The sequence below is a fragment of the Ursus arctos genome, unplaced genomic scaffold (genome assembly GCF_023065955.2).
Source record: "Ursus arctos isolate Adak ecotype North America unplaced genomic scaffold, UrsArc2.0 scaffold_1, whole genome shotgun sequence".
NCBI classification, from domain to species: Eukaryota; Metazoa; Chordata; class Mammalia; order Carnivora; family Ursidae; genus Ursus; species Ursus arctos.
In genome coordinates, this window is record NW_026622763.1 from 85,122,479 (window position 1) to 85,138,560 (window position 16,082).

Here is a 16,082-nt window from a genome sequence, read left to right on the forward strand (position 1 = left end):
ACAAAGTCGAGGAAGAAAGTGAATGTGTCATAAAAAGTCATGGAAATACAACCTAGCTGCCTTTTCTTCTATAGACTAGACTTCTATTTGTATGGCTTTGGGCTCCCTTCCTTTCCGCTCTCAGAACTCATCCTTCTTATAATTTTTTTTTACTTCTGTTCTTCATTGTCACTCTCCCCATCATTGCTTTTTCTTCCCTGTTTCCTATTGATTATACTATGACTTTGCCAGAGATCCCCTTTCATTGAATCTGACCTTACAAATCACTGTCTGTTGAGCTGAGTTTTGCAGACTGAGGTTTTCGTTCCTTTTTTTACTACTCCTACATTTCCCGCAGTCTTGCTGGGTGTGTTACCTTAGCCAATCCTGTGATCCAGAGCAAAAGCTTTGGAGTCAAGTCCTTCCCAAATTTGGCCATTGTTCCCAACACCAACACTAATACTTCTGGGCCTTACATGTCTAAGCATCTCTAAATCCCTTAGCATCTCTAGACTTCATTTTGTAAATATCCTTTGTAAAAGGGAAAAATTGTGTTTCAATGAGAGGTTGTGATTATGAAATATAAAAATGCCTACAAAGAGCTTAGACTGGCACTCTTTGTAATGTTTCCATGTTGTTCTTAACGTTTTGGAAGCTTTTGACCATGTTGCCAAATAAGACAGTTTTAAGATTGCATAGCAATGAGTTTTCTCTTTCATTCTAAATGCTTGTGCACTGTAGTTAAGAGTTGCTAAATACCGTGGCTTCTGTGACCTGGATTTGAATGCTAAATAACTGATTGTTTTTTCCCCTTCAAAAAGTCCTCTTTTAAGGATATCTTCTCATATAAAAATTATATAAAATGTAGGTGCCCTGATTTTGGTAAATGTCTTATTTGTATTTGTTTTCTGCATTTTTAAGGTGACTGTTCTACCTAACCATCTAATCAGCTTAGATTAATAGACATAAAAAGAAAATGGTAATCATCTTAGTATTAAAAATTCTAACAAGACTTTATTATGCATTTTCTATTTAATAACCATAATTATCCTATGAAGTTGACACCATTATTATTCCCATTTTCCATATAAGAAAACTAAGTTTAGAGCAATTAGGTTATTTATCCAAGACTGAAAATGAGGAAATGATGAAGTTAGGATTTGAATTCCTTATTCCTCAAAGGCTGTTTTAACTGCTGGGCAATGTTGGAAGAAATTAGTCAGTCAGTACCACAAGATTGGAGGTGGAAAAATCTATCATTGCATAGGCCAGAATTACATGAGACTTTTACAAGGTACTTTCAGTTTTATATTTCAAACTAACCCTTGTATATGATTTCCTAGAGCTCTATTGCTATTGCAAAATACATTAAATACTTAATATTTCTTTAATACATTTGATTTAATGACTTAGAAAACGTTAAACTTTCAAAAACAGTCTGGTAATGAGTGTTGTTTATTTAGAAAACAGGTATTTTTCCTTTGCTTTGCTTTTATTATTTTGCAGATGTGAGGCAGAGGATTGTATATGCATCCACATATTTATCCATTTCACATTTCTGACAAAGTGAAAACTGAAATATTAAGGAAAAATAATGCCATCTGGAAAAGTAACAGGATGGAAATCAGATGCCCTGAATTCTAGTGTTGGCTTGATTCTTCTACAGCATAATGACACTGGCCAACACTTAATTGTACCAGTTTTCACTGTTTATAAGATGCTGCTGTTAGAGGGGCACCTGGGTGGCACAGCGGTTAAGCGTCTGCCTTCGGCTCAGGGCGTGATCCCGGCGTTGTGGGATCGAGCCCCACATCAGGCTCCTCTGCTATGAGCCTGCTTCTTCCTCTCCCACTCCCCCTGCTTGTGTTCCCTCTCTCGCTGGCTGTCTCTATCTCTGTCGAATAAATAAATAAAATCTTTAAAAAAAAAAGAAAAAAGATGCTGCTGTTAGAGAAGATGGTTTCTCAAGCCCAATCCCTCTTTAGAACTGCATATATTAAGGAGGGCACATGTTGTGCTGAGCACTGGGCATTATACGCAAATAATGAGTCACTGAACACTACATCAAAAACTAATGATGTGCTATATGTTGGCTAACTGGACATTATAAAAAAAAGAACTGCACATATATATACAATAAACTTATGGTAACATTCACTAAATGGAATTAAAGTCTTTTAGTTACATTTTAATGGCATCAATGGCTTTACAACAAATAACCATATTTTGATCTGAAGTATTTTATGTACAGAACATATCATTCATTTATAATAATGAGATTTAGCATGATACAATTTAATGAGAAAAGCAACACATAATTTGCTATCTATTATCAAATTTATGAGTTGATCATACCTTACACAATTATAAGCTGGAATTTTCCTGAAAAACAATTAAATTCTTATTTTAAGCTGTTTCATACTTAAATGTCTAATTTTAATTTTTTTTCTAAATTTTATGAGAGGAATTCGTTTTGGTCATCTTTCAAAGAAGAGACATATTAATATTATTATGATCCATAGATTTCTATCTTTCTGATATAAAATGCAAAAGTTCAATGTTATCTCAGATCATGAAAACAGTTGTTTAAAATGGGACAATTCTATAATCATATTGATGAAACTGGAATTCATGGTTTGATTTCACAACAAGTATATTCGTTGTATATTAGCCACTTAGAAGTCATTTAAATAACAAAATATTATACCATAAAAGACATGTAGTATATTAAAACAACAAAAATTTGAACCTATAAAAAATAAAATGGGACAATTCATGAGGTAAAAGAAGAAATGAAATAAAGAACTTCAAAACTACACTTTCACAGAACTGTTGAAAATCCTTTCAGCGAGCAATATAAGAAAATTTGACTCAGGAACAGTACTAAAAATGTGTTATCACACTAATGAAGGACAACTGTGATGCATGAAATGGTATGTTATGATAAACTGATTTTATGAGTATATGAAATGCCATGCAACAAGATATATACTAGGTTTTATTGTTGGCAATGTGATTATTATAGTACCAGAAGGATTTTAAAATTCTTCATTTAAAATACTGCTTAGGTTATCTTTAGAAAGTGGCAGAACATTATCAAAAACCCTTTCAACTAGAAACTACAAAGACAATTTTTCTATAGGCCCAAGCAGTTGTCAGAGACATAGAAATGTATATCATTTGTTTTTAATACATAATCAAATAGAGACAAAACTTGGATGGGAAAAAATTCAAAAGTTATGAAGTAATTTTAGATGAAAATTAATAGGAAATATGTGAAAAAATATTATTGGGACATTTGAGAGGAAAGATTACTTGTAACAATCTCCTTCATAAGGAAAATAAGAATATATTTTTCAATTTTGCTTTGGTATAAACTGTTACAATTTATTAAGAATGATCTATTTTGGGGCGCCTGGGTGGCACAGCAGTTAAGCGTCTGCCTTTGGCTCAGGGCGTGATCCTGGCGTTATGGGATCGAGCCCCACGTCAGGCTCCTCCACTGTGAGCCTGCTTCTTCCTCTCCCACTCCCCCTGCTTGTGTTTCCTCTCTCGCTGGCTGTCTCTATCTCTGTCAAATAAATAAATAAAATCTTTAAAAAAAAAAAAGAATGATCTATTTCAGTATACTTTTTAAAATTTGCATAGTAGTCAATATATATTTGGATTTGTCTTATTTCAAATAAAATTCTTTCCCCTTAAAACAACCCTTCTATGTTTTGTTGTCTCCTTTATGCAACAAGAGCTTCCCCTAAAGACCTTGGCCAACACCCACATTCTGCAATTTTACCATTTTCTTATCATTTAAAAATCTGAACCAATCAGTGCCTCAAAGCTTATGAGGTACAGGTGACATTGTAAGATGCCTTACCCATCATAGAGGTTACAAGACTCGATGCAGCTCCTTCCTCTGCTGAAACGACGGCAGGACAGGCACTGGTCGGGGCCAGGTCCCCAACAGCCATCGTTTGAACACAGATGGTTGCACACCATTCCTTCAGCAGCTGGAAAGCACACCAAATTCAAGGGTGAAATAAAACAGAAGGCTGTGTTAAAACTTAACCATTAAAAAACAAACCAAAAGAAAACTTAACCATTTTAATGTGAATCTTCCCAAATGACACTATTTCTGAATAAGTTGGCTAGAAAGGGATCTGTGGCAGATAACTCTGTCTGCCTCCTCAGTCACTGTGGCCCAAACCACTGTCAACTTCTTCCATTTTGCAGAGCTCCATCACTGTGTGTGTGTAGAACCACAACATTTTTCATAAGAATGAATAAATGTCAATTGTCTACATCAAAATTCTAGGGAGGAAGTGTGATAGAAATTAACGTGCCCATTAAGGCTAGGAGCAAACCACGCCTTTCTCAATCCAACCCTTTGCTCCACTGAGACACCAAAAATTTTAACTTCAAATCCATACGAGAGCTTCATGAAGAAATAGAACAAATAATACTTGTCTTAAAACGAAACAAAATTTAGAAAGAGAAAGAAAAAGAAGACTATCTGGAAGGTAAGAGGGGGGAGAGAAATGGAAATAAAATACAAGTGTTTTACAGGCCTCTGCTTGCCTCGATATTTAGTCAAATTGGCACATATAAGGACAAGGTTTTGCAAATATCTGAAACAAATTGTAGTGGTCACTGATGAGGACGTATAGAGATGAAAGTAATAACAATGATCTTTAGCCTTGTCTCTATATGATCTGTTGATGAGAGGGTTGCCAAAGAATTTTGGGACTGTTTCAAAATTGCCACTTGAGTTCACCATCTCTGTTTCCCTTTATATTGAGTAACATTTATTCAGAATATTATTACTTATATGGGATAACATGATTTTAGTAAAGGAATACTAGATCTTGAATAAGAAGGGCCTATAAAGACTTCAAATGTTATTCTGAGTGTCTGAAAAGTGATTTGAGTTGTCTGAAACACAACTGTATGTGGTTTTCATAAAATATTAAGAATTTCCAAGAAGATTTTTTTAAAAAACACATCAAAAACATCCTTTTCTTCCCATTAGTTACCAACTTTAATTATTATGGGATATAAGTTGTCATGACAAGAGCATTTGTGAGATGGTTGGGATAGCACTGGATATGGGAGTGTAATATAAGCAGGGGAAAATATCTGTGAGTTACCTTCTCTGACATAGGCTTGAGAAAGGAAATGCCAGCATTGGTGATGCTAACTAGTTTTAAAACAGTGAAAAAAATCGTCCAAATCATGTATTCTTCCTCTTATATCCTGCAGCCTTAAGGAGGCCCCTATGCTAAACCGTGGAAAATTTTTTCTCAAGGCAGAGTTAGACCTACTAACAAGTCTTTCTACTTGATAACAGCTTAATTGAATAATCTCTTCCAACATAGTTTAAGAGAGAAACTGTGTGTGTGTGTGTGTGTGTGTGTGTGTGTGTGTGTGTGTTTAGCAGCTTTATTGAGGTATACATGATATATAATACAATGATCATACTATAAATTAGCTGTTTTGATGTATGCACGCAATCATGAACCATATACACAATTAAAGTAATGATTGTATCTATTAATTCCAAAAGAGTTCTTATGACCTTATGTAATCCCTTCCTCCTGCCCCATCCCTCTCAGACAACCACGGGTGTGCTGCTACTCAATATACATTAGCTTGCACTTCTTTAAATTTCATATAAATAGAAACATACAGTATGTACTCTCTTGTTATATAAAACATACAGTATGTACACTCTCTTTATATAGTTTCTTTCACTCTGAACAATTATTTTGAGATTTTTCTGTGTTGCTGTGTATATCAATATTCATTCATTTTTATTACTAAATACATTCAATTGTATGGATACACAACATCATTTAAACCATTCACCTAAATGCTACACATTTAGACTGTTTTCCATTTTGTGCTACTAAAATTAAGCTATGATAAAGGCATCTGGGTGTCTCAGTCAGTTAAGTGTCCAACTCTTGATTTCAACTCAGGTCATGATCTCAAGGTTGTAAGATGGAACACAGCATCAGGCTTTGCTGAGTGTGGAGCCTGTTTAAGATTCTCTCACTTCCTCTCCCTCTCCCCCTCCCCACCCTGCTCCCACACACTCTCTCTAAATAAATAAATAAATAAACAAACAAACAAACAAACAACAACAACAAAAAACTACTATAAACATCCATGCACAAGTCTTTCTATAGGCATATATTTTCATTTCCCTTCAGTAAACACCTAGGAGTAAAATGGATATAGTAGGTATAGGATTAATTTTTCAAGAAATGGTCAAATTGTTTGTATTCCCAATAGCAATGAACTCAACTCAAGAATTGAAGTTCCCCCGCATTTTTGCCAATACTTGATATGGTCAGTTAGTTTAATTTTATCTGTCCTATTAGGTATATAGTGATATCTCATTGTAGTTTTGCTCTGCATTTCCAAAATGGTACTGTATGGTACTGTATTAGTTGAGGCTCTCCAGAGAAACAAAATAAACAGGATACATATAATTTCTTGTAAGGAACCAGATCACATAGTTAAAAAGGCTGAAAATTCCCACCATTTGCCCTCTTCAAGCCTGAGACCCAGGAAAGCATAGTTTCAGTCTCAGTCCAAAGACCTGAGAACAGTGAGTACAGATAGTATAAGTCCCATTCTAAGGGAAGGAGATAACCAATGTCCTAGCTCAAAAGTCAGACAGAGAGAGTGAATTTTCCCTTCTTCTATCCAGGCCTCCAGTGGATTGGATGATGCCTATCTATTTTGTTTCAGTCAGTCTACAAATTCAAATGCTAATCTCATCCAGAAACACCCTCACAGATACACTCAGAAATAATGTTTAACCAAATATCTGGACACCCATGACCCAGTCAAGTTGACACATAAAATTCACTATCATAAGAGGTATATAAAGATCTATGCATTTTTTTGCATATAGATATCCAATATTTCCAGCACCATTTGTTAAAAACACTAACTTTGTCTTGCTTTTGGAGGTGTGTCTAGCAAGAAGTTGCTGCAGCCGAGGTCAAAGAGGTTGGTACCTGCATTTTCCTCCAGGATTTTGATGGATTCCTATCTCATATTTAGGTCTTTCATCCATTTTCAGTTTATTTTTCTGTATGGTATAGGAAAGTGCTGCATGTGGCTGTCCAATTTTCCCAACACCATTTGCTGAAGAGACTATCTTTTTTCCATTGGATATTCTTTCCTGCTTTGTTGAAGATTACTTGACCGTAGAGTTGAGGGTCCATTTCTGGGTTCTTTATTCTGTTCTATTGATCTATGTTAGTCTGCTTTGTGCTAGTACCATACTGACTTGATGATTATAGCTTTGTAATACAGCTTGAAGTCTGAAATTGTGATGCCTCTAGCTTTGGTTTTCTTTTTCAACATTTCTTTGGGTATTTGGGGTCTTTTCTTGTTCCACGTAAATTATAGGATTGTTTGTTCCAGCTCTGTGAAAATTTCTTGATAGGGATTGCACTGAATGTGTAGATTGCTTTGGGTAGCACAGACATTCCAAAAATATTTGTTCTTCCAATTCATGAGCATGGAACATTTTTCCATTTCTTTGTGTCTTCCTCAATTTTTTTTTTCATGAGCATTCTATAGTTTTCTGAGTGCAGATCCTTTACCTCTTTGTTAGGTTTATTCCCATGTATCTTATGATTTTTGGTGCAATTTTCAATAGGGTCGATTCCTTAATTTCTCTTTTATTCCGCCTCATTGTTAGTGTATAGAAATGCAACTGACTTCTGTGATTTGATTTTATGTCCTGTGACTTTGCTGAATTCCTGTATCAGTTCTAGCAATTTTTTGATGGAGTCTTTTAGGTTTTCTACATAGAGTATCACATCGTCTGAAAAGAGTGAAAGTTTGCCTTCTCTGCCAATTTGGATGCCTTTTATTTCTTTTTGTCATCTGATTGCTGAGTCTAAGACTTCCAATAACATGTTGAACAACAGTGGTGGGAATGAACATCTTTGTCGTGTTCCTGACCTTAGGGGAAAAGCTCTCAGATTTTCCCCAATTGTTCCTTTTTCCAGCTTCTATAGGTGGAAGGTTAGGTTGTATATTTGAGTCTTTTCTTGCTTCTCAAGGAAGGCTTGTATTGCTATATATTTCCTTCTTAGAACCACCTTTGCTGCATCCTAAAGGTTCTGAACTGTCATGTTTTCACTTTCATTTGCTTCCATGTATTTTTTCTAATTCTAGTTCTCTTACTATTTCTACCACATCTGTAATTCCTTCCTCCACTGAAGTCTTGAACCCTTTAAAATCATACATTTAAGTTGGAATCAACTTCTAAACTCCTTTAATGTTCGTATTTTGACCTTTTCCCATGAATCACAAATGTTCTTCGTGGCATCTAGGATAGTGAATCATTTCCAGAAGGTTTTCAGTGTATTTTTCCCACATCCATCAGAGGAATCACTGTGTATGGCAACTGTAGCCTTTTGAAATGTATTTCTTAAATAATAAGAATCAAAATGGGTTTTTTGATCTATGGGCTGCAGAATGGATGTTGTATTAGAAAGCATAAAAACAACAATAATCTCATATACCTCCATCAAAACTCTTGGGTGACCAGGTGAATTGTCAATGAGCAGTAATATTTTCAAAGGGATCTTTCTTTCTGAGTAGTAGGTCTCAGCATGGTCAGTAAACCATGTTGTAAACTGATGTGCTGTCATCCAGGCTTTCTTGTTCCATTTAGAGGACACAGAGTAGATTTAGCGTAATTCTAAGGGTCCTTCGATTTTCAGAATGATCAATGAGCACTAGCTTCAACTTAAGTCACCAGCTGTATTAACCCCTAACAAGAAAGTCAGGCTATCCTTTGAAATTTTGAAGTTAGGTATTGACTTCCCTTCTCTAGCTATGAAATCCTAGATGGCATCTTTTCCCATATAATGCTGCTTCATCTACCCTGAAAATCTGTTGTCTTGTGTTTTTATTTTTAGATAACAATAAATTCATGTAAGTAATAATACAGAGAGATCCATGTTCCCTTTATTCAATATCCCCTAATAGTAAGGTCTTGCAGAACTATAGTTCAATAACACAAACAGGATATTGACATTGATACAGTCAAGTTATAGAAGATTTCCATCACACAAGAATCCCTAATGTTACACTATAAAGCTCTACAAAATTTGTTTACAAGTTTTTGTGTAAATATACCTTTTCATTTGTCTGAAATAAATGCACAGGGGTATAATTGATGAGTCATATGATAGGGGCATTTTAGTTAATAATTGCTGTTTTTGAGAAAGTGCTAAACTGTTTTCTAGAGTGGTTGAGCCATTTTACATTTTCACCAGGAGTATATGAATTATCTCATTTTTCCATATCTTCTCTAGCATTTGGTTTTGTCACTATATTAATTCTAGCCATTCTGATAGGTGTACAGTGATATCTCATTGTGGATTAATTTTAATTTCCATAAAATGGATAATAATATTGACATCTGTTTTTAAAAAAAAATTTAAAGACTTTTTTTTTTTTTTTAGAGAGAGAGGAAAAGTCAGGGGGCAAAGGCAGAGAATCTCAAGCAGACTCTAAGCACGGAACCTGATATAGGGCTCTATTTCATGACCTTGAGATCATGACCTGAGCTAAACTGACTGAACCACTCAGGCACCCAATATTGGCATCTTTTAATATACTTATTTGCTATATGTTTACCTTCTTCAGTGAAATGTGTCTTTGTGTCTTTGCCCATTTTAATTAGATATTTTTACTATTGAATTTTGAGAGTTCTTTATATATTCTATCTAGCTACCTATCATCTAACTTCTCTCTCTCTCTCTATCTGATTTGAAAATTGTTTCTCTCATTCTGTAGCTTGTACTTTCATCCTCCCAATAATATCTTTTTCAGATCAATTGTCCTTAAATTTAAAATCCAATTTATCAATTTTTCCTTGTATATATAATGCTTTTGGTGGCAATTTTAAATTATCTTTGTCTAGCCCTAGATCCAAAATAATTTCTCTTAATAATTTTTCAAATATACTTCTGTATTCATTAATGTGATCATATGATTTTTCTTCTTTACCTTATTAATATGGTATATTACACTGTTGATTTTCTATTTTGAATCAGCCTTGTATCCCTGGAATAAACCCTGTTTGGTTATATAATTAATTTTATATATTATTGTATTGTTGAATACTATTTGCTATACTTTTTGTTAAGGATTTTTGCTTCTATATTCTTGAGAGAGACATTGGTTTGTAGCTCTCTTTCTTCCTCCCTTTTTTCTTTCTTTTTTTTCTTTTTTTGGTATTCTGTGTTCATATATGGATCCTAATCCTAAAAATCATCATGCAAAGTAGAAATAATTCTTAATTTTACAGATGGGCAGAGGCTCAGAGAAGCTAAGCTGCCCCAGGCCACAGGCGTCAGAGTAGTGGTTTAAATGTGGTCCTGCCTATTCTCTTTACCACCCAACGGGATGAAACTCCCAGCTCCATACCCCATCTTTTCTGACATTATGTGCCAGGGAGGTTGGGGCACTTCATTATAGCCAGGTGAGGGTTTCTACCTGGCATTGGTGAATTTGGAGCCACATTTTTTTTTTTTTTTTAATTCCTGTGGTGTTTGGCTGGAGTAGAGCAGTTGTTGTCTAAAAGATTTTTGCTCTAGCTAGTATGCCCCTTTCCTGGTCCTTTGGATAGAGAGAATAGGATTTTGTTGTAGCTTTTTTGGTCTGCATCTGTCAGTGTTTCTGAGTTGTCAGTTTCTTCACCTCCAAATCTGGGATATAGGAGGCAAAAAACCAAAACAAACAAACAAACAAACAAACAAACAAACAAACAAAACGTAGGGGACTCACATCTATGTCCTTTCTTGGGTTTCAAGTTGCCAAACGTGTTTTCCTTCTTCTCCCCAAGTTTCAAAATCTTATGTTTCTTTTATATATAAAGTCCAGGCTTTTCAGTTATACTTAGCAGAGGGAATAGGGAAGGGTACATTTAATTCATCTTCCCAGAGGCAGAAATCCTAGTATACATCTTTAATTTACTGCAACCTGTTTTCATTATATTCTACCACTATTTCATTATTTTCTACCACTTCATGTATATTCTAAGAACCCTAAGATAGGATATATACATTTCTCCATTCCTAACGTTTAAGCTATCATCAGACATCTTTTCTATATGTTATTCACCACACACTCATTATTTTAAACCTTAGAGTGTCTTTTGAAGAGAATTAAATAATAAGATTCTATATATGTACCTATGTAGTGTTCTTTGTCCCATATATAGATCCATATTTTCCTCTGCTATTGTTTTCTCCTGACAAAAGGACTTCCTTTGATATTTCTTTCAGGGCAGTTTTCCCTTGGTGCTGCTCTCTCGCTCTCTGCCACTCTGTCTGCGAACTCCAGCTGCCTTGGTCTCCCTGGACTCTCAGCTCTGGCTCCTCAAATCAAGCAGTCTTTAGGACTCTTCCTGGGTCCCTCCTGACTATGCCATGGTCTAAAAATTCTCTCAAGGTAGTAGTCAGAGAAAATCACTAGCCTCACTTCATTTGTTTCTTCCTCTTAGGAATCATTCTCCTTCATTTTCTGATATCCACTCTCTCGCCAACTGTCATTTCATACATTTTGCCCTTCTTTTGGTTGTTTCATGAGGGAGGGTAATTCTGATCCCTTCTATTATATCTTGGCCAGAAAAGGACATCCTATGTTTACTTTTAAACATACAACATGGGATTACTTGTTGTTTGTTTATAGACAAAAATTTTCATATAATAATTCTCCAAAATGCCCCGACACAGCTTCTAAGCACCCACAAAATTTTATTGAAAATTATAATCTCTTCTATTCTGTTTTATCTACTTTACAGTTATAATTCTAAATAATACATAAATTAAATTTTCAATGTAATTTTTAAAGACAGTCTGAAAGAACAGAGACTGAATAGATTTTTTTCCTATGTATATAAGATCGTGCCTCTTCTCAAATACATTATTAATTATTTTAGGTAAATCATAAAGTTTATAACTTTGCTAAATTGTGGTTTTCTCCATGTCTTAAGGATTTATTAAATTGAATACCATATATTATAACTATATGTTTCTTCATATCATGTGGAAACTTAAAAAATTGAATGATTCAGTGTTCTACCTGGGAAAGGCTGACAATTTATCTGTTATTTTGATTTTGAACTAATAGCAAGAGTTCTTTCTATCTTACTTATTCATAATGCAGAGAAAGAAGGTTCTCTCACTGCACAAAATCCAGTTGAAATGGAATCTTAACATAGCTTCATATCACTGATTCCCTAGATGTATAAGCAACTTTCACTAACTTATAAAGATGTAAGGAGGAAAAACAATGGTTCAATTAAGCTGATCGAACATAAATGTATAAGATCAAATTCTATTTAATAAAGAGCTAGAAAGAAGCAAAAGATCCATGATATTAACTAACATAAAGTTATAATACCCATTCTTATAAATATTCAGCCATTTAAAGGTTATTTATAGTTTCATTCTGTAACATCTATATATATTTATATACATTTCTAATATATATTTGCATCAGGGTAAATCCTTAAAAGTGAAAAAAAGATATTATAAAAGCAACTTATAAATACAAGCAAAGTATATTCAAAATCACACTGCAGTGTCATGAATCTGACTCTGCATTCATCATTTTCAAATCCTTATAGAAAATAAAATCAAGGGGTGCCTGGGTGGCTCAGTTGGTTAAGCATCTGCCTTCAGCTCAGGTTGGGATTGAGTCCCACGTCTGGCTCCCTGCTCTTTGGGGAGCCTGCTTCTCCCTCTGCCTGCTGCTCCCCCTGCTTGTGCACTCTCTGTCTCTGTCTCTCTCTGTCTCTCTCTCTGTCAAATAAATAAATAAAATCTTTAAAAAAAAGACTTCAAATTCTTTGTCAACTTCTAAGTCTCTCAAATACACTTTTAATTTCTTCCTTTAGAATGTTGACAAAGCCATTATCCGCCCCCCACCCTGTTCCTGCCAATTTCATGATATCCCATCAACCTTTTGTCTATTTCACCAACTTGTATTAATTTTTTTCAGGTTTGAAAGCCTCACACTTTTATCCCTTCTTTTCTCTCCCAAGGGTGATAGACTCTTCAATACATGGAAGAGTGAAAGCTGCCTGCTTTGATATTCTGTTATATACTTTGAATTATACAGAGAGGAGAATTTTAGCTTCACTAAAGCTCCTACCTTCTTTTCTACTGTCAACTGCCTCCCTTAGTCTGGATTCAAATGCCCAATTTTAGAACAGTTTTAGATCAGGATCTATTGGAGGAAAGTAATAATAAACAGAAAATCACAATAATTACTTTCTTCTCATTTTTTCCAAACTACTAGATGATGGTCTTGAAGGCTTGTTGATCATTTTCTCCAGAGTGAAACCAAGAGAAGTGTCTCCACACAGCACAGAACAAAAGGCCAAGGAAGTTACTTCTTTGAAATTCTTCAGAGAAAATAATTTTTCGATCAGCACCCAGAATTCAACAGTTCTCTGACCTCAGCACCCAGAATTCAACAGTTCTCTGACCTCCCAGAGTGATAGTCACATGGGAAGGAGTAGAAGGCCTATTCAATGGCTTGTAGTTCAAAAGGCCATTACAAACCTCTCTAAAGAAACTTAAGGAATGTCGTTATTAGGCAACCTTTAACTTGCCCTGTGTTTTCTCTGGATGCTGTAAAATAGATTTTTCTTTATCTCATCTGAATTGTACCTCTCTGTTAAAAATTTGGAGAGATAAAAATGTGCTTAGTATTTCAACCTTTATATGGAATATTGAACCTGCTTTCATTAAAATAGAGGCAAGCCTAAACAATGGTTCTTACTACTGTGCCGCATGTGTTAAAGTAAATGCATTAGCTCGAAATATTGAATTAGAGTACCTGTCTGCAGGCACAAATACAGAAAAAAAAAATAGATTTTCTTTCATTGTACAAGACATCTATGCTGTTTGCATTACTTACTGTATATAGAGGCATAGGTTTGATCTGGAATATATTTAGAGAGATAGCAGTAATCTTCTGTTTGTTTGTTTGTTTTTTAAGTCTAATAAATATGATTTAGTTGTAGTAGTTCAGTTTTGTGATCAGACCAGTATAGGTTCAAATCCTTACTCTATGATTAGTCATGTAGCCTCAGGCAATTATTCACATGTTACTCATATGTAAAGTGAATGATAATACTTCCCTTTCAGGGTTATGATGAAGAATACACATCATATTAACAGAGTATTTAATGCAGTATTAATTTAATTTAATTACTTATCTAAATTAAGTCCTCAATAAATATACGTAAGTGAAATGTGAAAACATACAAGCATATTCATGTGTTTACTTCTAAAAATATTTGCTGAGAAACTACTTACTTTATGCTGGATGCTCTAAGAAATGAGGATATGATGAAAACATGAAATAAAATACACATTGTCTTATCTAGACCTTACAGTCTAGTTGAGGAGATAAGTGTTAGATAATCACTGAGAGAGAGAGAGAGAGCTTGAGCACTGAGAGAATATAGCATTGTCCTAACCTAATGGGTAGGTCACATGAGGTCAGCCCACATAGGAGGAACTGAGATTAGAAGGATACATAGGAATTTTTTTCCCCATATATATTCCCTTTATTCCCTGCCCTAAGTTTCCCTATAGTTAATATCTTGCACTGGTATAGTACATTTGTTACAATTGATGAGCTGATATTGATCGTTATTATTAGCTAAAGTCTATAGTGTACATTAGGTTTACTTTTTGTATGGTACAGTTCTTTGTATATGTTTTGCCAAATGCATAATGTTACCATTAGGTATCCCAGAATAGTGTCACTGCTCTAAAAATTCTCTGTGCTCTACCTACTCATCCCCACCCCAAACCCCCAGCAACCACTGATCCTTTTACTGTTTCCATGCATCTTCCAGAATGTCATGGACCTGGAATCCTACCATATGTTGCTTTTTAAGAGTGGATTCTTTCACTTAGTGATGTGCCTTTAAGGTTCCTCCATGTCCTCTGAACTGGGTCTTTCACAGATCAGAAGGTTTTTCTTTTTTTCTTAATAAAGTTCCTCTTACCAATTTTTTCCTTCATGAATTATGTTTTTGAGGTCTTAAAACTCCGATACATAGGAATTCTTAGAGCAAAGAGGGCTGGGGAATATTGGAAATCACAACTCTAGCCAAGAGAGACTGAGCAGGGAACAAGATTAGTGATTTTAGAGAATAGGCTGGACACAGACAGTGAGTGGGAAAGTGGTATCAGTTGAGTTAGTGAGATGGACAAGGGGCAGATTATATAGGACTTGGTGGCCATTTACAAGATTTTTTGTTTTGTCCAAAGAGTTGTGGGAAGCTGTCGGAAAGTTTTAAATGGAGAGTACGGATCTTATTATTTTTTTCTTTCTCCAAATTTATTTAAATTCTAGTTACTTAACATACAGTGTAGTATTAGTTTTAGGTGTAGAATTTCGTGATTCATCACTTCCATTCAACACCCAGTGTTCATCACAAGTGCACTCCTTAATACCTATCACCTACTTAATCCATCCCCCTGCCCACCTCCCCTCCAGCAACCCTCAGTGTGTTCTCTATAGTTTAGAGTCTATTTTTTGGTTTATCTCTCTTTTTCTCCCCCCTATGTTCACCTGTTTTGCTTCTTAAATTACACATAAGAGTGAAATCATATGGTATTTCTCTTTCTCTGACTTACTTATTTCACTTAGCGTTATAATACACTCTAGCTCCATCCACATTGTAGCAAATGGCACGATTTCATTCTTTTTTATGGCTGAATAATGCTGCAGTGGACATAGGCATGCAGATATCTCTTTGAGATCTTGATTTAATTTTATTTGCATGTATTCCTAAAAATGGGATTGCTAGATCATATGGCAGTTCTCTTTTTAATCTTTTGAGGAACATATATATCGTTTTCTCTAGTAGCCACTCCAATTTACATTCCCACAAACAGTATACAAGGGTTTCCTTTTCTCCGCACCCTCACACTTGTTATAGCTTGTTGTATTCTAATATGTGTGAGGTGTGGTTTCAATCTGCATTTCTTGATGATTAGTGATGTTAAACACTTGTTTTCATGTACTTGTTAGCCATA

General features: G+C 34.9%; 1 protein-coding gene across 2 annotated transcripts in view; it reads right to left on the reverse strand.

The window, feature by feature from the left end:
• Positions 1–16,082, reverse strand: part of ERBB4 (erb-b2 receptor tyrosine kinase 4) — a 1,084,887-nt gene that overhangs the window by 257,309 nt on the left and 811,496 nt on the right. For both annotated transcript variants that reach the window (XM_057304520.1, XM_057304522.1), the window contains exon 13: positions 3,851–3,983. In XM_057304520.1, coding sequence (XP_057160503.1) covers positions 3,851–3,983 — 133 coding nt within the window. The remainder of the gene's footprint in view (positions 1–3,850; positions 3,984–16,082) is intronic.